This window comes from Dipteris shenzhenensis, chromosome 1 (assembly GCF_047967505.1).
Source record: "Dipteris shenzhenensis isolate YYH24624 ecotype China chromosome 1, Dip_SZ_1.0, whole genome shotgun sequence".
In the NCBI taxonomy this organism is placed as follows: Eukaryota; Viridiplantae; Streptophyta; class Polypodiopsida; order Gleicheniales; family Dipteridaceae; genus Dipteris; species Dipteris shenzhenensis.
The window spans coordinates 65,532,771-65,551,508 of record NC_141596.1 but is presented as its reverse complement, the minus strand read 5'-3'; the positions used below and the strand labels follow the sequence as shown (position 1 = coordinate 65,551,508).

At 41.7% G+C, this 18,738-nt stretch overlaps 1 protein-coding gene across 1 annotated transcript; it reads left to right on the top strand.

Annotated features, from left to right (window-relative positions):
* The first annotated feature begins 10,622 nt into the window (after window positions 1-10,622).
* On the top strand, window positions 10,623-17,940 carry LOC147906224 (histidine-containing phosphotransfer protein 1-like). Its single transcript, XM_087377237.1, has 6 exons — window positions 10,623-11,988; window positions 12,209-12,339; window positions 12,554-12,622; window positions 14,050-14,121; window positions 15,158-15,230; window positions 17,348-17,940. The coding sequence occupies exons 1-6, from the start codon at window positions 11,929-11,931 to the stop codon at window positions 17,396-17,398; spliced, it is 456 nt and encodes a 151-aa protein (XP_087233363.1). The 5' UTR covers window positions 10,623-11,928; the 3' UTR covers window positions 17,399-17,940.
* Window positions 17,941-18,738: the final 798 nt, after the last annotated feature.

Sequence of the window (18,738 nt, the reverse complement as noted above, 5' to 3'; positions counted from 1 at the left end):
AATGCAAATGCTTTTGTACATAATCATTCATCATGGAGAAACCAATTGATTCATGAGACAATGTCTATATAGCATATGCTTAAAGCCACTCTACTTACATTTTACATGTCATATGATAGTGGACATCTAGCTCTAAATCCCCAAAACTATATATATTCACATGCCATAAAGTAATTGACATTTGGATACTACAATATGCAACTTGTTAGCATCCTTAGGGAGAGTGTTATGACTACCGATAGTAATTGGCCTACTACTAACTATAGGAAGCGTATGACCTCTTGTAATCAAAATTTTATTGGCAATAATTGGCCTATTACTAGTGATAGTCAAACCATTTATGGACCAATTTCTAGGTAAGTGTAACTCAAAGGTTTTCATGTGGGATTGCATCCATCATTACATGAGAATGTCATTTATGCATCAAAATCTTGGCATGTGATTCTATAAGTATTAAATCCCTACCTAGGATTTATCACTCAATGTACAGATTCATACATTTGACAAGCCACTTCAATACTTTGATAGTGGGCAATTGATCACATCAGTGATACACTAATCTCTCTTTTGGATTTACGATAATTACCCACATTTGGATGCACATGCACCACATTCTATTGCCAACATATTATTGTCATCATGTTATTAACACCTTTATCTTTGGCCATCATGACTTGGTTCACACATTCCATAAGTACTCTTCTCACATCCATATAGGCTCATAGTTACAAAACATTTTGTTTTGAGAGGGACTACAAAGACCACCACATAGCGCAGCTTATAGATTAAGACGTATAGACACTCTCAATGACACATAGGTAAGCCTCTAGCATAGAGCATCAAACGGTCTTGAGCCTAGAAACATTTGCATCATCGTGATGAATTGCAATCATGACTCCATATGAGATCCATGAGTGGAAAGAGGACCTACTTTGACCTTTTTTCACCCAAGGTTGTGTACCAGTATACTATCATGATTTGAACCTCATAGTTCTTGAGAGAATGGAAACGTATGTATCACAAGCTTACATGAATCAGCCTCTACATTTTGATCATGCACATTTGCAAGTAAGCCCTCATCATGATGCCTTTCCATCTATGTTAGCACAATCTGACTACAACGATGTACAACCATCACATTGATCCATGGATTCAACACCATTTACTTTTAGTCGATGATGCAGATACACCACAAGAGTTAGTATTGACCACGCAGAGTTGCAAGTAGGTCCTCATGTCTTAGTGCATCTAGCTCCCTAAGTGATATCATTCTAGCATCCATCAATGATGCTTTCACCTTTGACATGGACCATGTCATGTCCTTGGACTCAATTTCTAATAGTTTAGATCAGTAGGTTAGTCATCAGGACATTCTAACATTAGCTCAATTATGCCACAGTGGTGGATCTTGAACTTGCAAGCAAACTATTTACCAAGGCTACTAGTGCATGCAGTGCTTTTTGCGATTGATCTACGAATTCCACCCCTTTTGAGTTTCTAATCCTTTGTCCTAGTGACAAGGATTTTGCCCATATTTACCATATGATATAACATCCTACTAAACATAAGATTTAAACTATACAATCAAGTAGTTCTACTTTTACAAGCTGGACAAATTATTTGTGCCATAGTGGCCTTGGAAACACAATTAGTGAAAAAGCGCTATTATTCCCGCACAGAAGGTGACTTCACAGTACTAAAGATTGTTATGCATTTATAGAAGTACTTTTATCAACCCCATCTAAGATAGGTGCATCAACAATTGGGGATCTTGCCACCAATAGAACAAGAATATGAGGGTTCTCTAGGGCTTATATTGTCCTGTTCTAGGCCATTCCAGGCCTTGGGAACATTTTGCCATGGATTTTCTTTCTAGCCTCCCAAGAAGGGACATGAATGCATTTATGTAGTTTCTGATAGATTCTCCAAGATGGTAATCTTTCCACCTACCACCAATCATTATGATGTCGTGTAAGTTGGCCAATTGTTCTACAAGCATGTTTGGGTACTTTTTGGTCTACTGGCCTCCATTGTCTAAAATAGAGATTCCAAAATTTTATCTACTTCTTGGATCGTGTTGTGGCAATCTGTGTGGCCACTGAAGCTCAAGCATTCTACAACTTGACACATGCCTATTGATTTTTAGACAAAGGTTGCTAATAGAGTTTGGTTTAGCTCATTAGGATTTATTGTCAACATTAAGCTCAAGACTTGGGAACCTATCTTCATACATGTAGCATGCCTAGAATATAGTCTCTCATTCTTCCATTGATAAAAGTCCGTTTGAATTCTATCATGGTTTCCTAGGCATTTGAATTTTGAATAAGTGTTCATAATTGTGAGCGTGATTGTGGAATTGTAGTCAACCTTGTTGGTCCCTTTGGTGATTGTGTGAATGAAAGAGACACATAGGAGAGTGAGTTCTCTTGGTAATAGTATGTCAACCTCAAACACTCTTAGAATTTTACAATCTATTGCAAGTAAGCACACATTCATATGTAGCCAATGTCATACACGGACCACACACACTCATAGCAATGTCACACCAAAGCGGAGAGTTCCTATTCTAACATGCAACAAAACACACACTATGAGATAAAAGCAACGTGGAAAGACCCCAAAAGACCTTGGAAATGTCCAATCTAGGGAATCGATTTAACCATCGTTGTGCCATTCTCACTAACGTGCATGGGAAGTAGTTCATGTACTCATCTTTATTTGTACACTCATTGATGGCACACTCTAGAGAAAACTTTGCATGTGGCTATGGGTCTTCATCTTCTACTCCCTTGAAGCCTTGAAACTTCACCTTTATTAGTTTGGATGCTTTTTTGTAGTGCCTTGCTACTGAGGGGCTCCTTAGGTGTGGCTTCTCCATTCCCTATCCTCCAATCTCATGGGTGCCATCCTCTGGTAGCTTGGAAGGCTTCTCAATCGAGTTTCTCAAGCTTCTTGACTTCCCTCATCTATCTCTTGATTTGGGGCACACCTTCGCTCACTTTGGACTGTGCCCTAACTTTTGTGCATGCCTACACTCATGGTTATATACATGCCTTGCCTTTGGGCTTTGATTGTCCAGTATCATGCATCACTCTTGATTGGATTTGTGTCTTGGCTCCAAACTCTTTCTTGAATTGTTCAATCTTGCACATTGTTTTTAGTCAAATTGGCATCTTGAGTCTAGATTATTTCTTGAAGCATCTAATCTTACACACTATTCTTGGTTGGAGGCACCCCTTGACTCAAGATTTCTTTGATCATCTAGTCCCTCTTCTATTCTTGATCAAAGGCACATTTGGACTCCAGACTTGGTATGTTTTGTTGCATTTTTGGATGGGCTTGCTCATTGCTTGGCGTGTACATTGGCTCCTCCCGAAGTATTTATTAGTAGAACCTTCACTTATGGATGATCATTCATTGGGATCCACACCATGAATTTGTTTGAAGGTTGCTTCTCTGTGTCTATGGTCCTCTATTTGCCTTGGTTGAAAGACTGGTTTAATCCTAGTCTGGATGTAGTAATTAGATGAAGGTCCTCTTGATTTAGCTGGGTAGGTCTCTTCGTACCTCGTGCTCTCCGCTATCGGATGCCATCCTCTACTCCTAGGCCTCTTCGATCATTTGTTCTCAGTTTCAAGTTCACCTTCAATCTTCTTGGTGCTTGGGTCATCCAATCCCTTTCTCCTTGTCTAAGGTGTTCGTGTCATCCTACAGTGTACCTTTGATGACGTTCAGATCTGGTTTCTGAGATTTGCTATGTGAATTTGAGTGTTCTAATGGCTACTCATTTGCACTCTCACATCCGGAAGCATGTAGATGAATAATATCTAATAAGACACAAATCTTCACTTGATACTTGTATCAATCTTTTGAAGTAGCATATCAATCAAGAAATTGGAATAGTTCATGCTTTTGAACACAATGGACATGGGCATATTTGAAGAGAGTACTCCACCATAACCTAGCTTGTAACTCTTTTTGAGTAGTGAGTTCTGTTAAATTACACGGCACAATGGAACAGAAACTGAACAAAGAATAGAGAGTACACAGCAAACTGAAGATGAACAAAATTTTCCTTCAATACTGATGTACAGATGATGGCTCCGTCTACCCGTGTGCTCCCATAGTGGAGCTTATATGGTGATCTAGACAGATACTAGGTGAAGAGCTACTAGCTGGAAGATCTGATCTGATCTAAACTGATCTAATACAATGGACTAGGGAGGTCGCCTCTTTATAGCTATGAGGGCAGTAGTCAGATCAACGTAGTCGGTGGAACCGACCAGTCAACCTAGTCGATGAAGCTGACCAGTCAACCTAGTCGATGGAACCGACTAGTCGTCCATGGAATATTTCATCAAGTACTACCACAATATGAAATAGCCAATGATGTTTGTCAATTGTGAAAATGAATCTAGCATGAATGAGTTTATCTAACTCGACCTTTAGCACAATTGGGATTCACTCCATACCTTTGTTGCCTAGTGGGTTTTACATTTGGTATCAATAGAATTTTGTGTTGAGAGATCTCAGGAGGAACCCCTTTTAAATTTGTATAACCCCAAGCGAAAAAATGTCTATACTATAGGAATAAATCCTTAACTCCTTGAAGTTGGTCACATAAGGTTTAGAAAGAGGCAAGGAAGAGGAGAGCTTGTCTCCATAGATCAAAGGGGCTAAGGGTTGAGAAGTCTAATCTAGGATTTTTTAGGGTTGCAACTATAGATTGGGAGTGGGACAGAAGGATTGTGAAAGTTGAATGAGGTTGGAGTTAAGGGGGAGAGTAGACCTAAAAAAGGGGGAGAAGGGAGAGAGGGAGAGAAAATATGGAACAAGAGAGGGGGGAGGATGGGAGATTACAAGGTTGGAGCATACTATCACACATTCAAATTGTTGTGGGAAGGGAGAGAAGGGAGAGAGGGAGAGAAAGAGAAGAGGGGGGAGGGATGGGAGACTGCAAGGTTGGAGCATATTATCACACATGGAAAGTGTTAAGGGCTTCTTTCCATAGGTCCCTTCAACATGAAAAAATTCTTTAAATGTATTAATTCGTTGTAAAGGGATGAGGAGAGGGGTGGCAAGGGGAATGGGGGGGTGGGGTGGTCATTCTTTACATTGTGAGGGGGCATTATGCAACTTGCTCCTAGGATGATTCTTCTCCCACAAAACAAGCTTTAAACTCCTCTCTTATGTAGATATTTATGTTGTTCTGAGTTTCAATCTCTACACAAAGTGTATGCATAGGTTTCTACATAGTCTATGCATGCCACTACACAATTTATGCCAAGGGTCTTTACACAATGTATCTATGTCACTACAAAAGTGTATGTATGTCAATATGTCATTGGGACACATTTTATGCCAAGGGTCTCCGTATAGGATTTTTTTATTTTTCTCTCTAGAACATGATTTTGCAAGCATGTCCAGATTTGTTTTAGATAATGTTTTGGCTACTCCTATCCTATTATATCCATCAAATATACTTTTGATCTCAAGTTATTACAAGCAAAGGTGTACCGCAACTCTCCCCACACAATGATCTTATGTTGGCTATTTTTACTATGTTTTTTACCCTTATTGTCATAGGCTTAACAGCTACATCTAAATAACCATTCGTTGTTTTAGTCACCATTCATGAACTTTCTTCTCTTGATATAATGACTTTATCCTAAGAGGTTTCTTCTCTTAATATAGTAACTTTATCCTAAGAGGTTTCCTATATCTTTGCCCATTGGGTTAGTTCTTATACTAGGCTTAAGGATATCTCTTCCCTCCACATCTTTCCTCGTATGAAAGTAGCATTGTGAGCATTTTAATAGTATACAATCACCTATATTTTCCCATTACAAGTAAAGTAGTTTTCTTATCTTAAGTTTTGCAACACCTGGATTCACATTTGGTTCCCAAACCCTTGCTCTCGAGTATATCCCAATGCAGACACATCTCATTGTTCAAAGAAGGGGTTATGCAAATGTAAGAGCAAGTTTGTAAAGCTTGTCTTTAAATATGAATGTGTACAAATAGTCTCAAGGTCCATGTAAATCATAGCAAGAAGATCTTCTCAATATATATTCATTGAAATGAAATAATGTACCAAGTTTTTAAGCAAAAATTGCATAATTTCTAGATTCTAGAACAAAAAACAAGGCAAAATCCCATAAGAAGAGGAGGTACCAAAGGAGCTATACAAAGTACTAGAAGTGCACGTACAAAAAATGTACTCCTTCAGAGAAAAGCAAGAAACTAGAAAAAGGGCAAATGTTACATCCCTTAAAAGGTTGGAATATGCCCCCTTTTAGAAAGAGAGAAAATTATTTGAAAAGGAATGACCTTCCCCTCTTAGAGTCCAATTAGCGAAATGAAAGACATGAAAGAGCTATAAGAGCTTTTGGAAATAAGGTACTCTTACATGGTGCCAAAATGCAATTTCTTTAGAGTTATTATTGCTTTCTCTTAGCATGGAGTTGCATTCAACAATGATATGCACATTGATCCATCACATAGTCATCCCATTTTCAAATAAGTTTTATGTAATTTGGTTTAATAACTATAGCAAATTTTAGTTTTACCTGTTGGGGGCTATAAAGAGTATATCACATGGCCCCTAATCACATGCACTTACATTACTTTCAAATATTTCAAGGCCATCCACCTAGTTTGTGTCATAATTGTGATTGCAATGTTGCCTATTGATGATCAACAAAGTATAGTTTTTTCTTTAACTACACATTGTTATTAGTGGAAGGCCATAGATGCATGAAGGTCCCTTGATAGAGAAATACTCTAATGATATGTAAATTAGTCCATCACTCACTTGTCCAAGGTTGAAATCACTTTTATGTAATTTAGTTTAATGCTTCTATAACAAAAGTTGTTTTTACTTGTTGTGGGATATCAACAGTATGTCACAATGTGCACTCGTGGGCTCGGAATCTCATGCACCTACATTACTTTTCAATAACTCAAGCCCATCCACATAGTTTGTGTCAAAAATGTGATTGTAAATATTGACTATTGACAATCAATAGAGTGCGTTTCTTCTTTAAATACACATTAGTATTGGTGGAAGGCCATGCATGCGTGAAGGCCCCTCACATATAAATACACAAAACCAACTAAACAAACTCCTCTTGCTTAGCTGCCTCCATAAATGTTACACCATCATCATTGCACATAAATCTAGAGATTGCCACATGGCGATTGTACATTTTGTAGCCGCTCACATCAATTGCAAAGTCCTTTCCACCACATCCTTGCAAGCTACTGATTCTCCATGTCTCTAAGTCTTCAATATTAAAGAAAAGTACCTATTACTTGAACTTTGCCATTTCTAGCTACAAGGTACTATATCACTCATTTTAATAAAAAATTCATATCATACTTCTTCTTGTTGGTCACTTAAGGCCTTATCAAACACTACAAATAAATAACATATGTGGGAAGTGATCTAGTATGCGTGCAAGAAGGGACAAGGGAATAAATAGTGACTATGGTACGTAGGCTGACACTGAATTTGAAAGGCCAAAATTTGAGAGTGAATTTTTAAAAAAATACGTTAAACACAATGCACACATTTCAAAGTTCTACTTTAGGAGAGTGCTTAGAGCATGGAGGAAGGGATAAGGTGATAGAGGTGGCCTTAAATTAGTGAGTGTAGAGTGGTTGATGTGCTATTCAAAAGATCTCTAGAGACCTATATGGAACAAGGTGGTCCCTTACAAAAGTAGAAGCATTTAAAATGAGAAACCATGGTTCATCAAAGGATGTTAGAGAGTGGAATTTACATGAGCAACTCTCATAACTACATAAACTAGTCCCATGCACTTATTTTGGTTGGCTTTTTGCACATTAGAAGCCTATGGGGTAGAGCTTCCACATGGATGGCCAAGGTAATGGATTTGTGAGACTCATTGAAATGGTCACTTGTGTTGTTCTGTGGCAACTAGGGTATGACATTCAATGCCATCTATATGTTTGTAGCACTTTATATGGTCAATATGGAAATCAAGACGTAGATATAGCTTTCAGCCTTGACAGTTTATAGCTTATTTTTGAGTTGCATGCAAACCCTCATCCTTCTACTCATTGCACATTCTTCCACCTACTAAAACTAGAATTCAAGGATAACAAGCCTTTCATTTATGGCTTAGAGCCATCATTTCTTCGAGACTCCTCCCTACTCTAGAGTATTGAATGGTTGGTATATTCCTTTGTCAAGCTGCAGGGTTCAAATTGTGTGCTCACCCTTCTACCAAATGGAAGTGTAGATTCTAATTTGGACCCTGTATGTGGAGGTTAAGGTGGAGGCCAATAAGTCATCAAGTTGGTCTTCATCATTGGCTAATTTGGCTATACCTCATTTACACTTGGTCCTTGGGCAACCAATTCTCATGAACACATGATAGTCTTGCTACTTAGCTTTGTTGAGTCTAATGTACCTCATTTACGCTTGGTCCTTTGACAACCAATTCTCATGAACAAGTGATAGTCTTGCTGCTTAGCTTTGTTGAGTCTAATGCTAGGGAGACTAGTGCATTGGACATCAAAGAGTGCAACTCCACTTTTTCTTGCATAGGTTAGTGTGTGATGTGTAGGGCATTCACTTTGGTTGCGAGATGGAGTGAGTTCCATGGATTGGTACTTGCAACCACACAATCTAGTTGGAGCTATACACTTTCTGTTTACCAGGTGGAATGTGTGCAAGAGTGGAGTGTGGTCATATGGGAATAATAGGGTTTTCAATGACGCCAAACTTCATCCCCAACGAAACAACCATTATAGATAAAAAACACTCTTTGTCACAGAACCAACATGTATGCTTAGTCTTTCATCCATTAAGCTCTACAAGTTAGATGTATGCCTCGACAGATCATAGACCATTAGATGTTTAACTTGTTGGGGGATGTAATTGAGTGGGGTAACCTCCGTGTGTAGCTCTTGCCTGTGGGATACATGACATGATCTCCATATATAAAACATGTTCATGTCTATGGGATAAATGATCCATGTTGGCAAATGTGAATCCATTCCCTTAGAGCATACACTTGCATTTTGAAACAATATGGCGATGCTTGTGGCATTGTCATGTGGGGAGGTTACTTCGAAATGGGCATTTAGGCAATAGAGACAAGCAAAGGCATCTTGAATGAAAGCACCCTCCTTAAAGTGCATCCCCTGTGAACATTAGTTTTGTTTTAACAACACTAAGATCAATTATTTCTACCCTCCCCATGAGTTGTTATGGTTTGGAGTTGGTTTGGTGTTATCATGGGAGTTTTTGAGCCTTTAATTAGCTTAACTACAACCCTAAGTCCACATTATAATAAATTGCTAGGACCTAGGCATTCCAAGGGATCCAAATAGGTTGAAAAAGGTATGCTAGGGCATCCTCACTAGTGACAATGTTGGCTTCCTCTTAAGGAGGGGTTCTCTTATTGTTTGAATAAATGCTTCTATCTAGAGGCTTAGAGGCTGCCCCAATACCGCCCTAAACTAGCTTCTAGAGGGGGTTGCCCTTATAGTAAGGGATTGGAGAGTTGTCCCCTACAACGCAGTCTTCTAAGAGGGCATTCCTACCTTCCGCCAGTCCAACGAAAATGCTTACATGAGTCTCTCTAGTGGATGGACGTGGGAACGTGGGAACGAACCCAAAGTCCAACTGAAGGCTCAAGGCTCACACAATTGACAAGCCTGGTTGAATTCTGACAGCAGAACATAAGATAGGACCTTAGTATTGGCAGTAGCAAAGGTAGCCCCGAAATGCCCGAGAAGAATGAAGAAAATCCTGTCTCCTCCAACTGGGCGGTGGAATGCTACTTAGTGGTGTAGCTTTTGGACTAGCGTTTCATGAGAACAAGTCTGGCAAGGTTTGTCATCAATGTCGCCCTCAGCTCTACCATGGATTTGTTCCATAGTCTCAACAAATAGTTTGCACGATATCCACCTTACGGTTTGTAAGTTTTGGGGATAGGGACCGATAGATTCAGGTTGTGTGATACCCCTTAGCACAACAGGGTGTGCCTTGGCATGGAAGTAAATAGAGGTGTCCCAATGTAGCCACAACATCATCCATTATCCATAGATATGAGAGTCGAAGTCCAAGTGGATGCGTTCATGTTGATGTAGAAAGACCCAGTGGGCGGCCGAAGAATCGACGATAAACAAGAGCAAGAGATCGCGATCATAGACACAGACACAGAGAGAGAGAGAGAGAGAGAGAGAGAGAAGCGGGCAAACAAAAGCAGAGATCGAGGGGGAGGGGGAGAGAGAGCAGAGAGAGGGGGAGAGGAAGAGCGCGCGCAGCGAGCAGAGAGATGAGGCGCAGCAGGCAGTGGAGCCGTCCAATTGGAAAGGGGGAGGCGCTACTGCGGTTTATTAGCATTAAGGGCGTTCAGAAGGGCAGCGTTGGGAGGTGTGTGGAATTGGGTGAGGGGGCCCGAGTCGGTCGTTCATCACGCAGCATGTGATGGGAGTTTGGAGACTGGACTGGGGAGCGCAGCTCAGCTCACAAAGCGCATGAGGCAACGGTTTGTCGGAAGCAATTGGATGTAAAAAGAAGGGATTTAGGGAAAGGGCGATAGGGGGGGAACGTGGGAGGAGGCAGGGGCCGCGCGCGATCTCGATCTTGAGGCAGGCCGGAGATCGGATTCTGTGGAGGGGCTCACACAAGATAGCAACTTTGGAGGTCTGTTTGTGGGACTCACGGGGAAGATCATCAGCGAATCATGCAGCATTTACTTCTCATCAGCAGCAGCTCTTGCTGAGGCACACATCGCAGAGAGATCGAGAGAGCGGAGAGCAGAGGGAAGAGAGAGAGAGAGAGAGAGAGAGGACTCAGGAGACAGCGTATTGGAAGGTCCTCTTCTCCAGCTTTGCCCTTGTCTCTCGCTGTCTGTGAGCACCACTACCTCCATCCCACGCAGCTTTTTCCACTCTGGAGACCGCGTGTGCGTCGTGCGAGCTGGCCGAGGCCCTTTTGTACAGCGTCAGCTACGGAGGAAGAGTGAGAAAGGGCTTAGGGATTCATGTTCGTACGCGAGGGAAAGAGATACTGCTTCACGCGTAGCAAGAGAGAGAGAGAGAGAGAGCGAGAGAGAGAGAGAGAGAGGCTCAGCTAGCTCGTAGGTCTCTGTGTTCAACCTTTCCTTACTCGTGGCTGTGAGAGAGAGAGAGGGAGAGAGAGAGAGAGGGCGAGGAGAAATCATGATGCCACAACTTTTTGGGCACTCATTCCCAAAGCTGCACCGCGTGTGAGAGATATAGCGAGAGCAGAAGAGAGCTCCGCAGCTTCGGCGTGCTCCTGTCCGAGAGAGAGAGAGAGAGAGAGAGAGTATGTGTCTCTGGGACTGAGCTGCGCAAGCGCTTCCAGAGCTACAAACACAGAGAGCTCGCGAGCGAGCACAGGCAACTGTTCATCAAACCTTTGCTTTGCTTCCCAATCCAATCCTCACGTTACTTTCTTCCCTTCTTCCTCTCAGCTTCGTACCTCTCACCTCCCATCATTCTGTCACGAATTCTGGCTGTTCTAGCCAATCCTTTCCCCGTTTGCCTGCCTTCCGTTCCGCACGCCGTCTCCACTATACCTGTCCCTAGCCTCTTTTGTCTTTTATCTTTTTCCCGGTCCTCGACCGTCTGCCCTCTTGCAGTCTTTTCTGTCTCTGTGTCCTCACCTATCCCTGTCTGCTTTTTCAACCGCTCTCTATCTTCCCTGACACTCGATTTCGGTCGAATATTAGCACCTGCTAGCCCCTCGCTTCATTGGAAATTTTGTGGCCTTGATTATAGAACCTCTCCCCAGTTTATCCAAAACTGTGTTTGTTCCCGTGCAGCGTCTTTTGATAGGCATGGTTGTTGGATGAGTTGCTTCCTTACCTCTTCCTGACGTTGACCAGTCTCTGTAACCTCTTCTTCCCGGGTCTGTTCAGCACCATGGAGGTAGTGAGACTGCAACAGCAGCTCGCTGAGCTGACAAATTCATTGTTTCAAGAGGTAGACGAGCGCATTACTTGCCTCTTATATGCAGCACCCAACTGGGGCAATAATAATCCATGAAAAAGAAAGTTTTGGATGTTTTGTTTTTTCATATTGCTGAGCCGCTGCTTCGACAATTTATTTCAGTCTGAATTTAAAGGAACTTATTGTATTATCCATTGCTATACTCACTTAAACGTTTCTGATCTTAGTGCTTTCATTGCAAATGTGGTTACAGGGCTTTTTGGATGACCAGTTTACCCAGCTTCAGATGCTACAGGATGCAAGTAACCCAGACTTTGTAGCTGAGGTGGTCACTCTCTTTGCAGAAGACTCAGAAAGGCTGCTTGCAGAGCTTACCAAAGCGCTGTACTCCCCTTTTCCCTCCTACTATCGTGGCATTTACTAATCTACAGGCCACTTGATAGGAACTACAATTTTAAAGCGTTGTATTGTACTTGCTCGCCCCCTTATAAGGATGCCCTTGCAATTTGGTTTCTTAGTTGCAAGTACCATTGCGTTGCTGTGAAATGCTAGTGTCACTATTGACTTGTGGTTGTTCTATGACGAAACTGAATTTTAGAGAGCAAGAACCTGTAGACTTCAAGAAGGTGGATGCTTATGTGCACCAGTTCAAGGGTAGCAGCTCCAGGTTAAAAATTTCCCCCCTTTTCTTTGAAAAAGCCCACATAGCTGTTTGATTTCTTTGATCACTAAGGAGAGCCGTAAATCATGCTCTCGCTTCTTGTCTACAGCTTATGGTTTGTCATTGAAAACTCATCTTGTCATTACAGCCTGCTCTAAAAAAACAGAGAAGTAGATATGTAGAATAGAACCTGATTGCACATGGTTTTTGTTTGGTACCGCCATTTGTTAATGAATTATTTGCCTTTCAGTACCTTTTCATATGTCTGTATTTTGCTCTATTTTTAATGTAATTTTGGTGCTTCTAATAGGAAAAATCATCAGGTTTTGAAGCCTTTTGCCATTCTAATCTGAACAAGCCTTTAGTGCCATTAGCTGCCTCTTCAGTTCTGTATGACCACAAGTTCATGTCAGCCAGCTGGAAATGAACTACAATGGGTGCGTATATCATAAAAGGTAACGCTGAGCTAACTAGTAGGTGTTGGGAAGAATTATGTCCTTTATTGGTAGGGTCTTCACAGTGACAATGGCTGAAAAGGCTAACGGCCCAACATTTTGGTTTCCTTAAAAAGGTTGGAGTGATGTTAAGGAAAAGGCCACTGGCTTACTCCTTTCTTCTGCTTAATTGAGAGGGCATTTTGTACTTTTCACAACTTCACTGTGAACAGAGTTCTCCATAATACTCTAGAAGATAAATATACTTACCACCCATGCCTCTTTGTCCTGTCTGCCACCACTCCTCAGGTGCAAAGCACCTATGGTATTGAGACATTTCCTTGCCGCCCTCTTCAGAGTCACCTAATTGCCTTGATTTTGTATGCTTCCAATCTATTGGATGCACCCATGATGGCCTCTTCTTACCATCCGACCCTATCCCTCATCTCCAACCTCCGATATTTTGGGACATCATTCATGCGCTTAAGCACGTAATGATGATCAAACTCTTTCTTGTGTAGTAAAGATCCTCTGCTATGCAGCTAGTAAGTAATGACCATATTTTTAGTCTCTGCAGTTTTTTCGGAGTGTGCTTTGCTGCTAAAGGCCTAGCAAACGCCAAGGCCAAGCACCAAGTCTTACTATCTTGTTGGAACTTCATAACTTTGGTACATGCGAAAGATTGCTGGCCCATTGTCTTTCGTGGTGATGATTGGCATTGCTCCCCTCCATACCCCGTTCTCTACTCAGTATTAGTGGTGATTTATGCTCAGGGATTATGTTTGTGGCTTAGTACACCTCAGTAAGTCCAACTTTAAAGTGTGCTCTCCAAGGTTTTACATTTAGTTTTTCCGGTGGCCTCTAATGTATTTTAAAATGTTTGTTTGCTTGTGCAAGTCTTCTTGGCTAATTTCCAAATTGTGGGAAAATGCTTGTGCAAGTCTTCTTGGCTAATTATCAAAATGTGGGAAAATGACATGCAATTTGTTTTTAATGCAGCATAGGTGCCCAACGTGTAAAAGCAGTGTGTATGGACTTCCGTGCTTTTGCAGAAGCAGGAAATAGAGAAGGGTTTGTAGCTCTTACTTACTTTCAGTACCGAAAGGTTTCTTGTATATGTATGCAATTGGTTAAATATGAAATTAACAGGTTTGTTACTGCCAGCATGCCCCCCTAGTCTTTAAGAAAATTTTAATCCAGCTATCAGTTTATGATGAATTTTAAGAGATTGGGTGAAGATAGTAGCACATTACCTGCTTTCCTTTTGCTTTACTTGTTTGGCTTTCCCTTCAAAATTGTATGCAATTTTTCCTTTCATGCTTTCTCAAGCCGATGCAATTTCTCCTTTCATGGTTTCTCTAGCCGGTTATTCATTCATAGTTATAAAATGAAACTCTTCACCTTTCTCTGCATATTTACTGTAAATGCTGTTGCTCTCCCTCTGTCCATTGCTGCCTCCTCCTCCGTTGCTTCCACTCTTGCTCTATCACTTTGTTACAATCTCTCCCCCCCCCCCTTCTTTCTCCCTCCCTCCTCCTGCTCTAGAGGTAAGCGATATAAGGTTGGCTGCGGTGCCTCTTATTAAGAGTTGTCCTATATGCTAAGAAAAAAAGAAGGATTGCATGAGTACCTGTAGAAGGCAAAGGTGCATGAAAAATGTAAGTTTGCAGTTTGGTTTTTGAATATTAACGTGAGAGACATTCTATACGTGCTTAATGTGTCATACTAGAGACACTTTATATGCTAGTAAAAAAGAATCATCAAGTGAGTACAGGGGCCTATTGACTACTATCATATATTACTCCTCACATTTTGTGTTCGAGTTTTCTTTGTTTTTGGTGAATTTACATGTTTGTATGCATACGCTCTCCCTCTTCTTTTTAAAGAGTAAAAGACACGTCTAATGCCTTGAGGTCTTTATGTTGTGTTCCATACCCCTAATTTATGTGTGTTATCCACAAAAAAAAAAGTTTGTATATGTTTCAACAAAAAAAAAAGTGTGTGCGCATGTGTAGAGAGAGAGAGAGAGAGAGAGTTGCGTGTCCCGTTTTCTCCTCTTTCCCAAAACATCTTGCTTTTTCCTTCTCTGAATCTTGTTTTCTTACAGGTGCCGTCAAGCTTTACAACAGATTAAGCAAGAATTCTTCCTTGTCAAGAACAAGTTGGAAGCGTTACTGCAGGTGCGGTTGTCCTTTATCTCTTCAAGACAATGATGCTCTCATATTTAGTTTCTGGTTTTGACGCTAGTTTTAAATGTCGATGTGCTTTCAATTCTGTAATACCTCTAACCTCCACATGCTCCCTATTCAAGAACCAGCACCTTTGAAGACCACTTTGGTCCATGACCAAGCTGAGCCTGGCTGGATGACATCTTTGTAAGAACTATCTTTTACTTCCCTAATGGACTAACCATGGCTTAACCATGGTTTAATAGTCGGGGCTGGGGCTGATCTAAGGGTTTGAGTCTTGTAGATAGATTTAATCCAAGAAAAGCAAGTTATTTGCCTAATACCATTTAGTCTCTTGCTAGTTACTGGACGGTCCTTGATTGTAATAAGAAACTCGATCTTTAAGCATCCAGCTGCTGCCATCCCAATTTGTGCTCAAACACAATCTCAATATCCACTAGATGTGGCACTGCAAACATGAGTTACATAGGAGCGGAATTCTATGATGCCTGAGTATTGTTCATGTGCTCAACCAGTGAGTCACCAACTCACGAAGTCCTCTCATGATGAAGCCATTCTTGCATACATAAATGACCCTCCTTTGTCGCGCTCAGAAACTAGGAACAGGATGGATCCTGGCTAGAATTTCAATTTGTAGGCTCTAAGGGGACATGTACATGTTTACATCCATGTCTGCATACATTACCTTCCACCTTAGTCTTTTAGGGGGGTTGCGAGATCACTGCAAAGGGCCTCCTTTGGTTGATGAAGTATATTGATGAAATAGATCTTGCAGGTGCTGATATCATGTCAGAGAATACACATCACACCCCTTACTCTCCAAACAGAGAAATAGGGTTTCCACAGTCCTTAGTGCCTCGCAGACTTCACTCCAATACCTGGATAGGTAGCAAAACAATCGTTAGCATGCTACCCAAACTCGTGGATTGGTCCAAAATGCTCCACTTGTAGGCAGCCCGGTGCTGCAGTACTCATAGCCAATTGAGCTACATAATCTGAGCAACGCTGAGCTAAGTAGATGCTCCTATCGTGGCTGCTCACTCTCTTGCTGTCTGCATACCTATGAGGCTTCAGTGGACTGCTTGAGCGAGTGAGAAGTGTCCTTATATAGAAGTGTGAAGGGGCTGTTTACACCCCTCCCGTTCTGACTATGGGGACTGGGCCAACCCAGATTGGGGATTGACCCCAGCCTCCTAGGGACGCATCCTGCTTCAAGCCAAACCATCTGCACCAGGCCATAACAAAGTGATGGGTCATGTGTGTGTTTGACCCCTAGGCAGCCAGATGTGGCTTAGTTTCCCCCCTTGAAAGCTGCTCAATTATGCTGGCTGGGCCAACCGTAATCTAAGGCCGACCTAGTGTTCTATGGACCTGTCCAGCCTCCAGGCTGACCCTCGTCTGCTCCAGGCCACGTCAAAGTGCCTGACCTGCTTGCTTGCATATGCCAACCTCCTAGTCAGACAGATGTGACCCCTACTTTGGTCGTAGGGTGGCCAATTGTGGCCTACTTATGTCTGTTACTATGCATGGCCTTCCATCCCTCAAAGCTTGGCTTAAGATCCATCCACGTGGCAGCTAATCTTGCTTTACACATGGCAGTCTCCATACTGTCTATCGCCAATCCCATGTGGACGCCACACCCACTTTGGGCTGCATACAGTGCCCACATCACACTAGCATTGATCTTGTAAGTAAACTAGCAAGGATCCACAGGTGAGCCATGATGCCCTCCTTGTTTGGAGCCTTACGCGTGGGGCATCGACCCTTAAGTTCTGATGTTTGTGTTATATCAAATTTAAGGCTTTCATATATGAATTGTTTTGTGGGGTTATGTGGCATCCCATTCGTTAAACTTGTACATGCTACACTTAAAGAGGCGCGCTTTGACATGGTTTCCTGAGGTAACTTCTCATTGTAAATGACACATATTGATCATTGCAAAGAATCCACATTACAATAAAACACTTGTAATCAGTGATGTATTATCCTTAGTGCTTATGTAACGTAACCATGACATTAAGTTCAACAAGGGAGCTGCTCTTAGTACACTGTTGAATTATAGGATGCTGGCGTCGTTGGTCTTGAGTATTCATGTTTTCATGATGCAGCTGGAGCAACAAGTAATAGCTGCTGGAGGGGCTATTCCAATGATGGAGTGACAGTCTTACTTGTTGAAGCCGAGCAGCGTTGGATGGGTATATGCCTCGATAATCGGCCCTCAGTTGCAGGTTATATCAACTCCAGCTTGGTGGAATCTCATGAGCGATTTGTGACATACAAAAGACGTTGTGTTCATAGCTTTGTATACTTGTGCACGCAATAAGGAGAGCTCTCAAGGTAATTTTGATATATTTCCTCCTCTCAAAGAAACAATTCCATGGAGAGGCATTTTGGATCATCTTTTGTTCACAGAGAATGAGCTATGTAGGCCTTGGGGCACAGCCATCCTTGTTTAGTTCGCAGATTTGTAAAAGTTAAGTCTTGGTCTATCCGGAGAGTGACAGAAGTGTGCATTCAAAATGAGTATACTTGAACAAAGTGGGTTTTTCATTTGGTGGCAATTTAGCTGTATTGTTATTTCAAGAATTCAATGGGCAGCTCTGTACTTGGTTGAAGGTACCTGATTATCATGCATTTGTCCCTGTCGGGTGATAGAGTTTCATTGTGGTAAGTAACCTCCGATACATGCTTGAAACAAGTTTGTTTATAAAATTAACGAGTTTTTATTTGCATTACAATGTTGCACCTGCTTGACAAATGCATGGGATGTAAAACAAAATCTACGTTGTTCTTGATTGGCTATTCTCGGAGGGCTATTTGCTAACCGTGTAATCTATCATTTGATGAGTTAAATCAACATGATTGATTGTCCAAAAGGAGGAAGGAGGTATGGGGGATCTATAGGAGGAGGGAAGGAGGCAAGGGAGAGTATGGCTTTGTGCGCTACTATGATGCACAAAGGAGACAAGGGGAATTCCTGCGCGGTGCTTAATATCAAATAGCAAGCTGCCTAAAACTCTAGGTTGAATAGATAGCAAGCTGCCTAAAACTCTACGCTGATAGAATAGCAAATGTGACGGGGGACTGTGTGTGTGTGTGAGAGAGAGAGAGAGGGAGAGGGAGAGAGAGAGAGAGAGAGATAGAGAGAGAGGGGGGGGGATGTGGAGGGAGATGGGAAGAGATAGGGAGAGTCATGGTGAGAGAGAGAGAGAGAGAGAGAGAGAGAGAGTGTCTAGGTTGTGAGCTGATTGTCTTAGCTTCCTAGAGTGCCTTGTTGGTAACCTTTAGAGTATGATGGTCTTTCATGAAAGGTCTTGCATCTTGTATTATTTTGTGAAGCCTCGTAAAAAATAATTATTATAGGTGTTGAAGTCTCGTCACTATGAATAAGCAAACTCATTAACATGGCAACTTGTTTGAGAGGCCTAAGTCTTTGCAGATAAGGTTGAAGAGAATCTTCACATTGCTTCATTCCGTCACATGTCCACTTAAAAGGTTC